The sequence below is a fragment of the Panulirus ornatus genome, chromosome 4 (genome assembly GCF_036320965.1).
Source record: "Panulirus ornatus isolate Po-2019 chromosome 4, ASM3632096v1, whole genome shotgun sequence".
NCBI lineage: Eukaryota > Metazoa > Arthropoda > Malacostraca > Decapoda > Palinuridae > Panulirus > Panulirus ornatus.
The window spans coordinates 10,495,226-10,513,598 of record NC_092227.1 but is presented as its reverse complement, the minus strand read 5'-3'; the positions used below and the strand labels follow the sequence as shown (position 1 = coordinate 10,513,598).

Genomic DNA, 18,373 nt, shown 5'->3' with positions numbered 1-18,373 from the left:
GTGAAGTGTCTGGGGTAAACCATGGAAAGCTGTGTAGGTATGTGTATTTGCGTGTGTGGACGTATGTATATACATGTGTATGGGGGTGGGTTGGGCCATTTCTTTCATCTGTTTCCTTGCGCTACCTCGCAAATGCGGGAGACAGCAAAAAAAAAAAAAAAAAAAAAAAAAAAAAAAAGTCAATAAATTATTTATCATGTTGCAAGGGCACACATGTAATTAGTAACTGTATTGATGTCTACAATTTAGTGTGAATTTCCATTATATTGTCAGTGTTCTTTTCTTTTTTCGTATTAATGTGAATTGTCATTTGCATATTTTTCGACGCACCGCAGAAAACCAAAATTGGTTTTGATTTTTTGAGTGTTTTTATTAAAAAAAATTTGTTTAAAAGAATGTTACCATTTATATGTTTTCAAAAGAGTTTTTACGCAAAATTATTTATTTGAATATTTGCAAGCAGAAAATGTGTATTTTTAAGTGGATAGGTGTGTGTATTCCTGGTAAATTATATGGGAGGGTATTGATTGAGAGGGTGAAGGCATGTACAGAGCATCAGATTGGGGAAGAGCAGTGTGGTTTCAGAAGTGGTAGAGGATGTGTGGATCAGGTGTTTGCTTTGAAGAATGTATGTGAGAAATACTTAGAAAAGCAAATGGATTTGTATGTAGCATTTATGGATCTGGAGAAGGCATATGATAGAGTTGATAGAGATGCTCTGTGGAAGGTATTAAGAATATATGGTGTGGGAGGCAAGTTGTTAGAAGCAGTGAAAAGTTTTTATCGAGGATGTAAGGCATGTGTACGTGTAGGAAGAGAGGAAGTGATTGGTTCTCAGTGAATGTAGGTTTGCGGCAGGGGTGTGTGATGTCTCCATGGTTGTTTAATTTGTTTATGGATGGGGTTGTTAGGGAGGTAAATGCAAGAGTTTTGGAAAGAGGGGCAAGTATGACGTCTGTTGGGGATGAGAGAGCTTGGGAAGTGAGTCAGTTGTTGTTCGCTGATGATACAGTGCTGGTGGCTGATTCATGTGAGAAACTGCAGAAGCTGGTGACTGAGTTTGGTAAAGTGTGTGGAAGAAGAAAGTTAAGAGTAAATGTGAATAAGAGCAAGGTTATTAGGCACAGTAGGGTTGAGGGTCAAGTCAATTGGGAGGTGAGTTTGAATGGAGAAAAACTGGAGGAAGTGAAGTGTTTTAGATATCTGGGAGTGGATCTGGCAGCGGATGGAACCATGGAAGCGGAAGTGGATCATAGGGTGGGGGAGGGGGCGAAAATTCTGGGGGCCTTGAAGAATGTGTGGAAGTCGAGAACATTATCTCGGAAAGCAAAAATGGGTATGTTTGAAGGAATAGTGGTTCCAACAATGTTGTATGGTTGCGAGGCGTGGGCTATGGATAGAGTTGTGCGCAGGAGGATGGATGTGCTGGAAATGAGATGTTTGAGGACAATGTGTGGTGTGAGATGGTTTGATCGAGTGAGTAACGTAAGGGTAAGAGAGATGTGTGGAAATAAAAAGAGCGTGGTTGAGAGAGCAGAAGAGGGTGTTTTGAAGTGGTTTGGGCACATGGAGAGAATGAGTGAGGAAAGAGGATATATGTGTCGGAGGTGGAGGGAACGAGGAGAAGAGGGAGACCAAATTGGAGGTGGAAAGATGGAGTGAAAAAGATTTTGTGTGATCGGGGCCTGAACATGCAGGAGGGTGAAAGGAGGGCAAGGAATAGAGTGAATTGGAGCGATGTGGTATACCGGGGTTGACGTGCTGTCAGTGGATTGAATCAAGGCATGTGAAGCGTCTGGGGTAAACCATGGAAAGCTGTGTAGGTATGTATATTTGTGTGTGTGGACGTATGTATATACATGTGTATGGGGGGGGTTGGGCCATTTCTTTCGTCTGTTTCCTTGCGCTACCTCGCAAACGCGGGAGACAGCAACAAAGTATAATAAAAAAAAAAAAAGTGTATGTAAATGATGATTTCTTTGTTAGTATCCATGGTATTTTTCATATTTTTCTTTCATATGCAAGTTGTATGAAAACACACAATGATATTACAATTTCTATACCACAGTATTTCATAAATGATGGGTTGATTTTTTAGAAAACTTTGTATTAGTATCAACTTTTCATCCATATCTATCGTTTTTTTCCCCATTTCTCATGCTATCTTGAAGAATCAAGTCAAATTGTATGAAGATCCATCTAAAATTGATTGTTTAATGAAATTGATCACATAATGAAAAACAGAGTGTTTTTCATTTTTTTTTTCTCATTCCTTGTATGTTAGAAAAATTGTTTTCATAGAATGATCCCCTGAAATTTGGGAAAATGTTCTGAAAGTATCATCTTTTATAATAAAAAATCACCATGAAACCTATGTTGTACTTGGAGTGCAGCCAAATGATGATTTAAGGCCTATTCGAGAATCAGCCCCAAAACTATCGTTTAATTCTTCCAGCAAGGAGGTGCAAGGCAGAAGTCTTTCCATCCTTTATTTGATTATTATTTGCAAAAGAGTTGATGAAGTGAAGCTTTAATTGCAAACATGGCTAATGGTAATGGTTTTTCAATGAATTTCATCCCATTCACATTTTTTTCCTCCTCTTTCATTGGTAATTCATTGGTAATTAGATATATATCTTTCACATGTTATTTCATGTGTGGCAAGGTGGCGATAGGAATAAATAAAGGCAGACAGTATGAATTATTTACATGTTTATGTATGTATATGTCTGTGTGTGTATATATATATATATATGTATACGTCGAGATGTATATTTGCGTGTGTAGATGTGTATTTATATACATGTGTATGTGGCCATTCTTTTGTCTGTTTCCTTGCGCTACCTCACTAACGTGAGAGACAGCGACAAAGGAAAATAAGATATGAATAAAAAATATATCTTTCACATTAGAAATGATGCAGTAAGGATGATTTGCATTCTTTATATGTCATAAAAGGATTGGTTTGGTTTCATTCTCATTCATTCATTTAAGGTCTTAGGTATGCTCATATGTATTATCTAGGAGGATGTTACCCTGTTTAGTGAATCATGTTATAAATGATTTGTATTTTTGCAGAAAATATAGGATTTAGATTTGTAGTCCTTGTGATGCAATTGACTTCCATCAATATGTAAGAATACTCCACTATATAAGTATGTTTGACACTAAGCATGAAGTGTTTCAAAGCTCAATTGACTTCCATCAATATGTAAGAATACTCCACTATATAAGTATGTTTGACACTAAGTATGAAGTGTTTCAAAGCTCAGTTGTTGAATTATAAAAGAGTTGTTAGTGTTTTATAAACTAAGATGATTTTTTGAGCATCACATATTACTTCAAATAAAATTAACTTTCTAAAAGGGGAAACAGAAGAAGGAGTCACGCCAGGAGTGCTCATCCTCCTCGAAGGCTCAGATTGGAGTGTCTAAATGTGTGTGGATGTAACCAAGATGAGAAAAAAGGAGAGATAGGTAGTATGTTTGAGGAAAGAAACCTGGATGTTTTGGCTCTGAGTGAAACGAAGCTCAAGGGTAAAGGGGAAGAGTGGTTTGGGAATGTCTTGGGAGTAAAGTCAGGGGTTAGTGAGAGGACAAGAGCAAGGGAAGGAGTAGCACTACTCCTGAAGTATGTGACAGAGTGTAAGAAAGTAAACTCTAGATTGATATGGGTAAAACTGAAAGTTGATGGAGAGAGATGGATGGTTATTGGTGCATATGCACTTGGGCATGAGAAGAAAGATCATGAGAGGCAAGTGTTTTGGGAGCAGCTGAGTGAGTGTGTTAGTAGTTTTGATGCACGAGACCAGGTTATAGTGATGGGTGATTTGAATGCAAAGGTGAGTAATGTGGCAGTTGAGGGAATAATTGGTGTACATGGGGTGTTCAGTGTTGTTAATGGAAATGGTGAAGAGCTTGTAGATTTATGTGCTGAAAAAGGACTGGTGATTGGGAATACTTGGTTTAAAAAGAGAGATATACATAAGTATACATATGTAAGTAGGAGAGATGGCGAGAGGGTTATTGGATTACGTGTTAATTGATAGGCGAGCGAAAGAGAGACTTTTGGATATTAATGTGCTGAGAGGTGCAACTGGAGGGATGTCTGATCATTATCTTGTGGAGACGAAGGTGAAGATTTGTAGAGGTTTTCAGAAAAGAAGAGAGAATGTTGGGGTGAAGAGAGTGGTGAGGGTAAGTGAGCTTGGGAAGGAGACTTGTGTGAAGAAGTACCAGGAGAGAGTGAGTACAGAATGGAAAAAGGTGAGAACAAAGGACATAAGGGGAGTGGGGGAGGAATGGGATGTATTTAGGGAAGCAGTGATGGCTTGCGTAAGGGATGCTTGTGGCATGAGAAGCGTGGGAGGTGGGCAGATTGGAAAGGGTAGTGAGTGGTGGGATGAAGAAGTAAGATTATTAGTGAAAGAGAAGAGAGAGGCATTTGGATGATTTTTGTAGGGAAATAATGCAAATGACTGGGAGATGTATAAAAGAAAGGCAGAAGGTCAAGAGAAAGGTGCAAGAGGCAAAAAAGAGGGCAAATGAGAGTTGGGGTGAGAGAGTATCATTAAATTTTAGGGAGAATAAAAAGATGCAAATGACTGGGAGATGTATAAAAGAAAGAGGCAGGAGGTCAAGAGAAAGGTGCAAGAGGCGAAAAAAGAGGGCAAATGAGAGTTGGGAAGTGAGTCAGTTGTTGTTCGCTGATGATACAGTGCTGGTGACTGATTCATGTGAGAAACTGCAGAAGCTGGTGACTGAATTTGGTAAAGTGTGTGAAAGAAGGAAGCCGAAAGTAAATGTGAATAAGAGCAAGGTTATTAGGTATAGTAGGGTTGAGGGACAAGTCAATTGGGAGGTAAGTTTGAGTGGAGAAAAATTGGAGGAAGTGAAGTTTTGTAGATATCTGGGAGTGGATTTGGCAGCGGATGGAACCATGGAAGCGGATGTGAATCTTTGGATGGGGGAGGGGATGAAAGTTCTGGGAGCATTGAAGAATGTGTGGAAGTCGAGAACATTATCTCAGAAAGCAAAAATGGGTATGTTTGAAGGAATAGTGTTTCCAACAATGTTATATGGTTGCGAGGCATGGGCTATAGATAGAGTTGTGTGGAGGAAGGTGGATGTGTTGGAAATGAGATGTTTGAGGACAATATGTGGTGTGAGGTGGTTTGATCAAGTAAGTAATAATAGAGTGAGTGAGATGTGTGGAAATAAAAAGAGTGTGGTTGAGAGAGCAGAAGAGGGTGTTTTGAAATGGTTTGGTCACATGGAGAGAATGAGTAAGGAATATAGAGGATATATATAAGAGGATATATGTGTCAGAGGTGGAAGGAACAAGGAGAAGTAGGAGACCAAATTGGAGGTGGAAAAATGGAGTGAAAAATATTTTGAGTGATCGGGGCCTAAACATGCAGGAGGGTGAAAGGCGTGCAAGGAATAGAGCGAAAGTGAATTGGAACGATGTGGTATACCATGGAAAGTTCTGTGGGGCCTGGATGTGGGAAGGGAGCTGTGATTTCAGTGCATTATACGTGACAGCTGGATACTGAGTGTGAATGAATGTGGCCTTTGTTGTCTTTTCCTAGCGCTACCTCGTGCACATGAGGGGGGGAGGGGGTTGTTATTTCATGTGTGTCGGGGTGGCGATGGGAATGAATAAAGGCAGACAGCATGAATTATGTACATGTGTATATATGTATATGTCTGTGTGTGTATATATATGTATACATTGAGATGTATAGGTATGTATATTTGCGTGTGTGGACGTGTAAGTGGATGTGTATGTGGGTGGGTTGGGCCATTCTTTTGTCTGTTTCCTTGCACTACCTTGCTAACGCTGGAGACAGTGACAAAGTAAAATAATAAATAAATAAATAAAATGTTTCATGAGCTACTTTGATAATTAGTATTTTATCATCCTTCCCAACAGAGAATGTCCATGTTGTTCTGGCTCGTGTAGACAGTGGTGACCCATTGGTGAAAGAAGGAGAAGAGATGCGGAAAGTGCGATACCAAGGGACTCCTTTGGCCATCTACCGTCACATTCTCATGTCAGAAATCAAGGATGCTACTGTAACATTACCTCCAGTAAGTTTTTGTTATTGTATTTTACTTTGTCAATACAGAAGGTGTACAGAAGGTGAATTGTGAAACTTTGTCTCTCTTTGAACATTATTAGTAAATATGGCATGCATATTTGTGCTATTTTCATTGTAAATAGAGAAGTGATCTTCCTACAAACTTGCCAAAGCTACAAAAGTGGCATACCACTTTGGCAGCTAGACAACCATTGTCATACCATGGTCATTCACAACTGCCAAACTGTGGGTTGTATCAGGATTAACTAGTTTGTGAAGCCATATTCAGATAATTCATTAAGTTTGTGGTGAGATATGAAAAGACTAATGAAATATGATTTTGTAATTGAGGCTGGAGGCAACCTGTGTTGCTTTTGTCAAACTGTTTCCTTGATATTTTCTGTACATTACTTGAAAGTTTCATTTGAGCTAATATTTACCTGAAAGTTCCATTTGAGCTAATATTAGTTTCATGAAGATGGGCATAAGTAATGGAAGTTAATCTTTTTTCCAGGCCATAGCCAACACTCCAATAATGAGTTATGACCCATTGCCACCTCCTGACTCAGTCTGTGGCTACAGTAGGCCTACACCACCTGGACAGCAGACACCCAACTCGTCCAGTATTTTAGCTTCATTCTTTCATTCACTGCTTCCCAACTATGACCCAAATTCAACAGAGGGTGCAAGGTGAGACCTTCAATTAATGACTTTCATTAAGGAAGATGCAGCTTTAGAGTTGATTTGCTTTTATTTGTCTGTCTGTATGCCATACACTATCTGGTTTACAGTACATTAGCTAGGATTCCATGCTTACATTGCCATAATTTACTGTGCTTAATTTTCTTGATAGATATATACAGGTTTGGTTTTTCTGTTATGTCTGTGCCTTTAAGATATTGTACAGCACTGCATGAAAGTTGTCATCAGGCAGTCAGAGCATGTGTCCATATGGTCATAAGTAGAGTTATTTCCTTTTGAAGTTGGATAATGTTTGCCGTGAATTAGTTTATTCTTGGACAGCTTAATTGAAAGAAGTGCAAGTAGAACACATAACATTTTTCACGAAATGTAGATGGTATGGGCCCTCTACAGTTCAGTAAGGGAAGCTGTACATGGGGACTTATGGCATTTTTGTTGTCCACGTATCTGCCATGGTGAGGATTTTTTTGCAAATATCATTAAAGGAACAGGTATTATTTCAATTTCTCATAAGCATGCAAGTCATTGTTAAAGGAGAAAGGAGGCTATACTTTGCACTACCAGAATCTCCATATTGCAGGAACAGTACACTATATTCCCACAGGCAAATGAACGACATGAAATCATGGTACATCTTCCAGAAGTAAGACATGATGGACACTGATTTTTTGACATACAGGTCTGATGTTACTACACCCATTCAAAATCACATGAATTTTTAGGACAGCTAGGGACTTGAATCCATCCATGAAAATCATTGAAACCCAGTCCTGTATGTGATCCTTGTAGATTTCAGCCTGCTAAAACAAAGATGGTAAAGGATGAGAAACAGTGCTGTAGCTGAGAACTGTGTGTATAGTAGTTCAGACAAACTTTTGCAAAAAAAAAGAAACTTTGTTGTCTATGTGACAACTTTGCTTTCAACCAGAAGGGATGATATAGTGGATTTGCTTTTCACGAATAATCCAGACTTATGCAATGTTATCACCTTAGACACTACTGCAAAATGATATTTTGATTTTAATTGATGTACAAGCAAACATGAATACTAAACCCCACAGTACAGAAAAACTACAAAAGATTGAAGTTAAGATTTTATTCCAACAAGAAACATATTATCGCTGGGGATGAGAGAGAAAGAATATTTCCCACGTATTCCCTTCATGTTGTTGAAGGCGACTAGAAGGGGAGGGAGTGGGGGGCTGAAAATCGTCCCCTCCTGTTTTTAATTTTCCAAAAGAAGGGACAGAGAAGTGGGCCAAGTGGGGATATTTCTAAGGCTTAGTCCTCTGTTCATAACACTACCTTGCTAACATGGGAAATGGTGAATTATGTATATACTTTTTGTTGTCTTTATTACTTGTGTGTTCTTTCTCACAATAGTAGTGTTAAGTACAATGAAACAAAAGTCCTCATTTGCTCATTTTTATTCCCTAACTGTCATGTGTAATGCACCAAAACCACAGCTCACTATCCATAACCAGGCCCCGTAGACTGTCCTTCCATCTTCATTATATGCCTTCATTCAACTACTGACAGTGCATCACCCCTTGAATGCCACATTGCTCCATTTCTTTCTTGCTGTTTAAGCCCTGAACATTCAAAATCTTCTTCCTTCCAATCTTCCATCTCCGATTGGTCTTCCCCTTCTTGTCCTTTTCATTTCTGACATATATGTCCCCTTTGTCAACCTCTACTCACTCATTCATGTTTCCAAACCATTTCAGCACACCCTCCTCAGCTTTCTTTTGTATACTCTTCTCATTATCATACCTTTATCTTTTACCTTATCATTACTTACTCAGTCAGCCCTCCGTACATCATATCTTGTCCTTAAGCATTTCATTTCAAACACATGCACCCTCTTTGTGCATTCTCATCTATAGCCCATGCATCACTTCCTTACAACATTGTTGGGACTACTATACCTTCAAACATACCCATTTCCACCCTTTTGAATAGCGACCTCTGTTTCCACATGCTCCTTAATGCTTTCAAAACCTTTGCCTCCTCAACCTTTGCATCTGTGGTTCCATTCATTGCCATGTCCACCCCTAGGTATCAGAAACTTCTCACTTCCTCAAGTTTTCCCCACTCAAGCTTACAATCCAGCTAACCTGTCTCTCTACACTGTTAAACCTAATAACCTTGCTTTTATTCACATTTACTCTCAATTTTCCCCATTCACACACTCTCCCAAACTTAGACTCAAACTTCTGCACTTTCTTTCTCAAATTTGCTACCAGTACTGTGTCATCTGTAAATGTATAAGTCAATTTTTAGGCTTTTTCACCCTCTAGAGACTGCATACTTGCCCCTCTTTCCAAGACCCTTGAATTTGCTTCCCTCACCACCTCAACCATAAGCAAAGAAACAGCCATAGTGATGTCACACACCCATGCCACAGACCCACCTTCATGTAGAACCATTCACCCTCCACTCTTCCTGCTCAAATGCATGCCTTACTCCCTTCATAAAAACAACTCTCTTTTTCTAGTGCGCTTTCTTCCCACACCATATATTTGTAATTCCTCCCATAAGCATCTTTATCAACCCTATCATATACTCTCTTCCGACCCATAAATGCCACATACAGATTGTTTTGTTTCTCTAAGTGTTTCTCACTTCAGTGTAAAGACTATGATGCACACACTCTATACCACTCCTGAAACCTAATTGTTCCTCCCCAGTCGGATGCTCTATACATACCACCAACCTTTCAACCTTTTTCCCATACAACTTAACAAGTGCACTCAACAAACTTATACCTTTGTAATTTAAACACTCACCTTTGTCTCCCTTGCCTTTATGTAATGGCATTGTAAATGCATTCTGCCAATCGTCATGCATCTTGCTGGAAATCCTGAGTAATCAGTCAACTATACAGTGACCCTTTTTTAAAGAATTCAACTGCATACCATCCACCCCATCCACCATGCGACATTTAATCTTACATAAGGCTTTCATCACCAAACCACTTGCCATGATTTTATTTTGCATACCTGCTGGACCTTACATTGCCACCTTGTCATCAAAGATATTCAACAATCTTTTAAAGTACCCACTTCATCTCCACTTCACCACTGCCTGTTACCATCTCCCCACTTGTCCATCTAACCTAGGTTCCTGTATGTTCTACTTATCTGACTTTGTTCACCTCTTCCGAAACATCTTATTCTGAATGAACTTTGCTGATACTCATTCACCCAAACTCTCATTCATAAATGTTATTTATATTAATCTATACACTTTGTTTTGTGTACATTTTCCTTGTAGTTTGGGCAATATGAGTATGAGGTGCTATCCTCTATGGCATTTTGATTGTTACTGACCAGCTGAGTTGAAAAACTGTGGGCAAAGGATATGGAAACCTTGTCTGAGTTTCTGAATTGTACATTGACCAAATACTTCACTGTTTACCAAGGCCAGGATTTTTAAGTGACCCATAGCTTTTATGGCACACACCGTCAACTCCTAGAGGTGTCCTATGCTGTATACAGTACATCAAGAGTCATTTGGTTGAAGGAGAATAAGGTATTGAAAAGAATGGCTTTATTTGTTGGAGAGTAGGCTGAGGATTGATCATGTTGGAAAACCAGAGGAAAGGTTGCATTACAGAAGGTTTATCAGTGGAAGATGGAGTCAAATTCACACACTCTCTTTAAATGAAGGTGTGTTTGATTTGGTGGTGAACAGCTTTGCAGTGATTTTGAGTGGAAATGAAAGCATACTGAGATTCAGTTCATGGCCTGATACATTTTTCCCTAATTTGACAGGCATCAGAGCAGGAATGATCCAACCATGAATAGGCATCAGAGCAGGAATGATCCAACCATGATTGAGGGGTGAAAGATCTGGTAGAATAGGGGATGCAGGAAGGACTTCATCCTAACGAAGATAATATTTGCCGTGCAGTCAGCACAGCCGGAGTCATCCTCGTCAGGAAGGCAACACAAGTCTCAAGGAAAGTCAGTACAGAAACTGGGCATGAATTGCCACTGAGCTTTCCTAAAGTGCCATTGTTGGTATTTTGAGGTGGGGATAGGGGTCAAAAACAACAAAGATAAGATTGTGGTTAGAAAATCCCAAGGGGTCAGTTATTGTGTATGTATGATGGGAGGGTTCATTTGTAGAAAAGAGGTTGAAGAGTGGTCGTCATGGTTGGGAACTCAAGGGGTTAAGATGAAAAATAAATGATTTTATGTATAAAAAAGTCAGTGAGGTTTTAGAACATTTAACAAAAATGAAATGAATATATGAAATTCATATCCTTGAAAAATAATCAAATGATTTAGTACTAAAAGTTGAAAATGATAATTTCAGGGAAAATGAGTACCTTCCTACTTATGAGTACCTACAATGAGATTTTGTCAGAATGGCAGTGCAAGCCCCCCTTTTTTTTTTGTTAGCTGGGACAGCTAACATAATGCCTCAATCAAAGCCAGGTACCCACTTTATTGACCAGCCCTTTGGGAGAATGTACAGCTGTTGCAACCAGAATTCAAAGTTTATGGATGTGTCACTGTCAGCAGTGGAGATTGCTACACCATGTATGTACATGTGTATATATGTATATGTCTGAGTATGTGTATGTATATGTGTATATGTTGATATGTATATGTGTATATGTTGATATGTATATGTATATGTGCAGATTTTTTTTTTTTTTTTTTTTTTTTTTTTTTTTATACTTTGTCGCTGTCTCCCGCGTTTGCGAGGTAGCGCAAGGAAACAGACGAAAGAAATGGCCCCCCCCCCCCCATACACATGTACATACACACGTCCACACACGCAAATATACATACCCACACAGCTCTCCATGGTTCACCCCAGACGCCTCACATGCCCTGATTCAATCCACTGACAGCACGTCAACCCCTGTATACCACATGACTCCAATTCACTCTATTCCTTGCCCTCCTTTCACCCTCCTGCATGTTCAGGCCCCGATCACACAAAATCTTTTTCACTCCATCTTTCCACCTCCAATTTGGTCTCCCTCTTCTCCTCGTTCCCTCCACCTCCGACACATATATCCTCTTGGTCAATCTTTCCTCACTCATTCTCTCCATGTGCCCAAACCATTTCAAAACACCCTCTTCTGCTCTTTCAACCACGCTCTTTTTATTTCCACACATCTCTCTTACCCTTACGTTACTTACTCGATCAAACCACCTCACACCACACATTGTCCTCAAACATCTCATTTCCAGCACATCCATCCTCCTGCGCACATCTCTATCCATAGCCCACGCCTCGCAACCATACAACATTGTTGGAACCACTATTCCCTCAAACATACCCATTTTTGCTTTCCGAGATAATGTTCTCGACTTCCACACATTTTTCAAGGCTCCCAAAATTTTCGCCCCCTCCCCCACCCTATGATCCACTTCCGCTTCCATGGTTCCATCCGCTGACAGATCCACTCCCAGATATCTAAAACACTTCACTTCCTCCAGTTTTTCTCCATTCAAACTCACCTCCCAATTGACTTGACCCTCACCCCTACTGTACCTAATAACCTTGCTCTTATTCACATTTACTCTCAACTTTCTTCTTCCACACACTTTACCAAACTCAGTCACCAGCTTCTGCAGTTTCTCACATGAATCAGCCACCAGCGCTGTATCATCAGCGAACAACAACTGACTCACTTCCCAAGCTCTCTCATCCCCAACAGACTTCATACTTGCCCCTCTTTCCAGGACTCTTGCATTTACCTCCCTTACAACCCCATCCATAAACAAATTAAACAACCATGGAGACATCACACACCCCTGCCGCAAACCTACATTCACTGAGAACCAATCACTTTCCTCTCTTCCTACACGTACACATGCCTTACATCCTCGATAAAAACTTTTCACTGCTTCTAACAACTTTCCTCCAACACCATATATTCTTAATACCTTCCACAGAGCATCTCTATCAACTCTATCATATGCCTTCTCCAGATCCATAAATGCTACATACAAATCCATTTGCTTTTCTAAGTATTTCTCACATACATTCTTCAAAGCAGATATAGGCATTTATGTACATATATGTGTATGAGTTGATGGACCATTCTTTGTTTTCTCGCACTGCCTCGCTGACATGGGAAACACTGATCAGGTATAATAAAAATGACCATGTTTTTCACAGTAAATGCATACTTCCTCAGTCTTTGGAAGTTGTTCTTTTTACAAAATTTAGACTTTTTTCATGTTTCTTTGTGTGTATTAGCGTCCTTCGCATGTAATGTTTTGCCAGGGTTTTAGATTGTCTAGAACCTGTAGGCTGTATTGTAAGTATTAGGGAAAAAGTACTTTTAGTGTTATGGTGTACAGAATCAGTTCTTTGCCTTTTGCCATGATTACTGAAATCTTTCACAATCTCAGCATCATTAGAACTGTTATATTGTATCAAAATGTGAGAAGGGAATGCTCTTGAATATCTTGCTTTAAAAGCCAGAGTGCCTGCTTTTGCCTCTGAATACAGTACAGGTATTAATATCCAAATCTCACCCATTTTACTTACTTTTGACCAGGATTTTGTTTTTTACATGATGTAAATGATGAATGTATTGGGTAGTGAGAGAATCATTTAAAGAAAATGACTAGATATTTGAGCAGATTTAGTATTAGCATTACTGAAAATTACTAATAAACCTAGTGGTGGCTTTAGAAATGTATTACAATAGTTAATTTAATACCTCAGTCCAACTGTAACTACTCATACTTAAATACGATAGTGTTTCAGGTTTCTCAGTGAACTGATAATGTGACACACACAGTTGCTCACCCATTTCACATTCTCTCTCCAGTGATATAATAGCATTGGCTTATGTAAGGAGGTTGCAGAGTTATTAAGTCATCCTCATGAAGAAGACAGTGAGTTTTTTCTTAAACCAGCAATGTTTTTGTAGGGCTGAGGAAGGAGCAGCAGCAGCAGCAGAAGGTGAACCTGGTGCTGATGAAGTGTTGCGAGAAGTTGGAGATCTTAGGGCATCAGTCAACACACTCTTGGATGCTATGAGGGATCTACTGTCAAACATACATCTCCCTGAACCACCAGGGAATGATGCTGACATGTCAGAGGAAGAGAATAATGAATGGGATTGAGTTTTAGAATACATAATAGCATGTAAGAATGTTAAGAAAAGAACATAGTGAGAGATGTGTTAATAAACAGACAGGATGAAAATATAGACTCCACATTTCTTTATGACTCACTGAAGGCATCTTATAAGTTTTGAGCAATTTTGAAATCACAGTGGATTATTTGAATGTTTTGAGAACTATTGCAGTGATTGAAAATATTGGAATTGAGGTTAATGTTTTTAATTACCTGTTCTTATAATGGTACCAGAATCCGTTTTTCTATGCATTTTATATCTGATTCTTAGATCTATGCAGTTTTCATGTTGTGCTGTAAAGGTTGAGTTATCAAGAGCATAGCTATAAAAACTTGGTTTCTCTGGTAACAGATATACCACTGTTCTTTTACCATGAATTATCCAGTAATGGTAACATGTTTACTATTGTCTTAGCAGTTACCATCGAGAAATTTTTATGTCAAAAAGAATCATTAACAAGATTTTAATTAGCTGAGTTAATGCTGTGAATGACTTTGACTGTATTGTGCATAATTGATCTAATGCTTGTTATGAGAGGATGTTGCATTGTCCTCAAAGATATATAGATATGAAGCACCAATTTTTGGATTTTTTTCATTTGTATATATGATTTAACTACATAACAATCATCTTCTCATAAGAAATGCCAAAGATTAAGCAGCAGCGGTTGCAGAGACACTAGGATGTTTGCAAAAAATAAAACTTTGAGAAGATGTGTTTTGAATTTTATACATCTGGAAAGAATGCTACACATTATGGTATTTTATGGAATATTGAATTTATCATTTTTTTGTCATCATGTGAGGAAAAACAGTGTTCAGTAGTTAGTGGTATTTCCAGTAATATATCTACAATAAAAACAAGAATAGAAGCAGTCATGTGTCAGCTCCCAGGATGCATGCATGACTTCTTGGCATTTAGGTTTTACACTGATTCTTTAGAAGGACATCAGATTTCACAGATGGTGAAGAGTGCACAGTATAAATTACTTTAATCGAAAACCCTTTATTTACTTACAATTGTCATAGATAAGAACTTCACCATTCTCTCTACTTATTTGTCACCTTTGTGTATCATTTCACTTTGTCTTCCATTCAAAACAAAATGGAACATACAATATTAACCTTAAGCAGTTTAGCTACTAACTGTTTCTTACTGTGATATACTTGGCATTTTCATTGTTTTTTTATATTTTCTATATAATTATTTGTATTATATCACTTCCCATATTTAGTACGAGATAGGACAGCCAAGATATAAAGATTTTTACTGCCAGTTATCTCTGCACTGTCTTGTGTCAAAGACCAAAGAGCACTGCTCAAAATCATATGCTAAAGAATACTTTATGTTAGCTTGGGGGAAGCTTATGCCATATGTATGGAAGTATGGGAGGTTTTTCATAGCATGTAGAAGATATAGAAAGAAGCAAAGGAAACCAGATACATGTAAAAACAAAAATCTGCAGTACCTCACTTGGTTTGAGAATGTGTGCCAACTACCATGGCCACCAAAATGAACCAGTTTATAGCTATTCAGATAATTTTGACTAAAAAAGAGACAAATAAGATTTAAGAGGATAGCTGTTAGACTATTAGCAGGTACAGTGGCTGAAATGTATGGTGAATATTTACCATAAGAAACCCTTCGTACTGCAGAAAATGGCTAGTCTATGCAAGTACTTGTAGACTCTTTTTAATCTCAGAATTACATGGGTGTTGTCTCTTTAAATCGCATTCTCTTTAGTAAACTCCATCCAACCCTTATCAAATTCTATGACTGAATCATTTTCAGATATGTTAGGATTCTTATTTTATTTTTTATTTTTTTGAGTGTTTTTTTGTAGTGAAATTGATGCTGCAATTTGTTTGAGGTTTCTTACTGTTGTTTTTATAAACGTTTACTCCAAGCAGTGATTAGGGATATTTTTAGTGTGTAGTTGTGTTGTGAATATTTCATGCAGAATATCAGTAGCAGTTCCTTTTCTAAATGTATGTTCTTGATGAGAAATAAATTACTGTACCTATGACAGCTACATCAGTGTTGTGTTTAAAATAAGATTATTCTTTTATTGTAAATTATTTTTTCTTACAGGTAAGCAGGAAGGAACTAGGGCAAAAAGATCTGCCATAGAATGGTAACTCACCACCCAGTTCTGAATCAGATGCACCTATATTAAGAACTTTTTTACAGTTGGTGTTCAAAGTTCTTTATCTAAACTTCTCTGTTGCATTCATTGACATGTAGGAACATGGATGATTATTCTTTAAGGCTTAGTCTTCCATGATATACTGATTTAGAAGAATGTAACTCATGGAAGTCTTAATGGAGTTGCAGTAAACATGGAAGTGTTTTATGTCTCTAACTGTTCACAGGTGGTTACTATTTTATATCAGGAGAATGCAACTTATAGTAGTAGGTGTACTGATGAACATACATTTCAAGGAATGCTGGCCTGTCTAGTACGTTGATGAAGATCTAAATTTAGACATTGAATTATGTAGATGAAGCATATTTTGTGGGAATTCTGTGAATGATAGCATAATTTTTTTTTCTTGATGAAATTAAGGTAGTTAACATAGTGAAGATGCAGATCACTTGTATCATTATTTGAAGATGTTGTCTGAAAAAACTTGTTTTCATGTAAATTTCACTTACTTTGAGTGATTATGAGTTTCTTATGATACAGGGGATTCTCACCAAATAACAGTTACATTCCTTGTGATCCATTGTTATAGTGGAATGTCATTGAATAAGTAATTTAAAATCCATGTTACGAAGGGGTTACATTCCAGATCAAAAATTTCCCCAGTCTAATTCTCATGTATGGACCATACGTGGGACATGTTAGTTTACTATTGATATACTGTGCTCTAACATGATGTAAATTAAACTCTGATTCTACATCTTTTCCACATTGGTAAATCAGACGATATTTTATGATTTTTACTGAGATAGCTTGTGAATGGTACGTCAAACCTTCCAAAGTAAGTTTATCCATTTCAGTATGTGATATCTATGTTTGTTGATGCCTTTGAATATCACATTACCAATTTAAATGTTTTCAGGTTGGGTAGATCTCATTCAAATGGCACAATAAGAATAGGAAAATTTGGTGTTCCTTTTAAGGTGACCATCAGTGGCTGGAATACAATATGAATGTAATATTTTTTGCTTTGATATCTTTATGAAAGGCATTTTAGCTGAAAAACCATACATTATACCTAAATGTTTCACTATTAATTGAAAAGAAAATTTGAAAGAATATGAATTTTCCTCAGACTTGTCAACTCTTGCAAAAACTTAGTGTTCTTCCACAAATTTACACCCTGATTCTCAAATGTTGCTATGGAAACATCGCTCTGTGAACTGTTGTTGTGAGAGGTTTGTTTACTTGTACTTTACAAATTGAAATAATCTAAACTGGTGCCACATCATACAGCTTGATTAGAAAGAAAATTAAACATATTCTATTAGATGTGGACTTCTCCTTTACACCTAATTTCTTCTGCTTTAATGAGGTAGCATCAGAACAGCCTCATTTGCTTACATCTGTAGCTGTTACGTATGATGTATGAAAACCAGTGCCTGTATAGACATAGACTATTTATATGCATAAAAACTTAGTGAGTGATATCAGTTTCCTTTATGGAGATGAGCATTGCTACTATGAACGTTGGAGGAATACACATCATGCTGTCATGAAAGCTTAGGGATTGCTTTTCTTCTTCACAATGAAAAAGATTATGGAGAGAGACCAGATCAATTAAAATGTATGAGGTCTTCACATCCAGTACGAGAATTGTGAATTTTTAGTCCATTACCATTTTGTAGAATTCATTTTCTTATTTTGTAACTTGTGAGGCTTTTTTTAGATTGTAATCAGACTATTTTTTATTGTGAAAAGCAAGTTCAGCAATTCAGGATGTCAGTTTATTTATTTTTGACACTAAGGAGGTCTGCATCTTGACATTGTAAAAAGATATCTCTTTTTATATATCTTAATTATATAAAACAGAAATTGATACTTTATGTTGTAAAATAGTTATTTGATACTAATATGTGTACTGTGAAAAAAAATGAGTTTAAGGGCATGATTTTGCTCTTTGCTATATTTTTACTTTATGCTGATTTATTGCTAAGGCTGATTCTATATCTGGTGTGCAGTGCTCAAAATAAAAGTGTGGATTAATGCACAAGAGCTAAGAGCTTTCTTATTTACAATGAACCTAAAACAAATATTTGGACAGCGATAGATTGATTGCTGTAAAGTCTTATAACATTTGTATGTATGTCCTGTATTTTAGGTTCTTTTCTATGTAACACTAAAAAATTCCCATTCTGTGCCAAAATTTTGTGCGGGTATGAAAAAGTTAAGATTTGTTTAATCCCATACCTCTTCAGTTTGGTTTCCTTTCCACTCTTGTGAATTTCACGATTATTCTAGTTAGAATTTCTTTTCCTTTTCATAC

General features: G+C 37.6%; 1 protein-coding gene across 1 annotated transcript in view; it reads left to right on the top strand.

Annotated features, from left to right (window-relative positions):
- The window catches only part of Nulp1 (Nuclear localized protein 1), a 79,679-nt gene extending 61,577 nt beyond the window's left edge, over nt 1-18,102 (top strand). Inside the window, exons 12-14 of the mRNA XM_071693590.1 lie at nt 5,935-6,092; nt 6,597-6,772; nt 13,695-18,102. Coding sequence (XP_071549691.1) covers nt 5,935-6,092; nt 6,597-6,772; nt 13,695-13,890 — 530 coding nt within the window. The 3' untranslated portion in view covers nt 13,891-18,102. The remainder of the gene's footprint in view (nt 1-5,934; nt 6,093-6,596; nt 6,773-13,694) is intronic.
- Nucleotides 18,103-18,373: the final 271 nt, after the last annotated feature.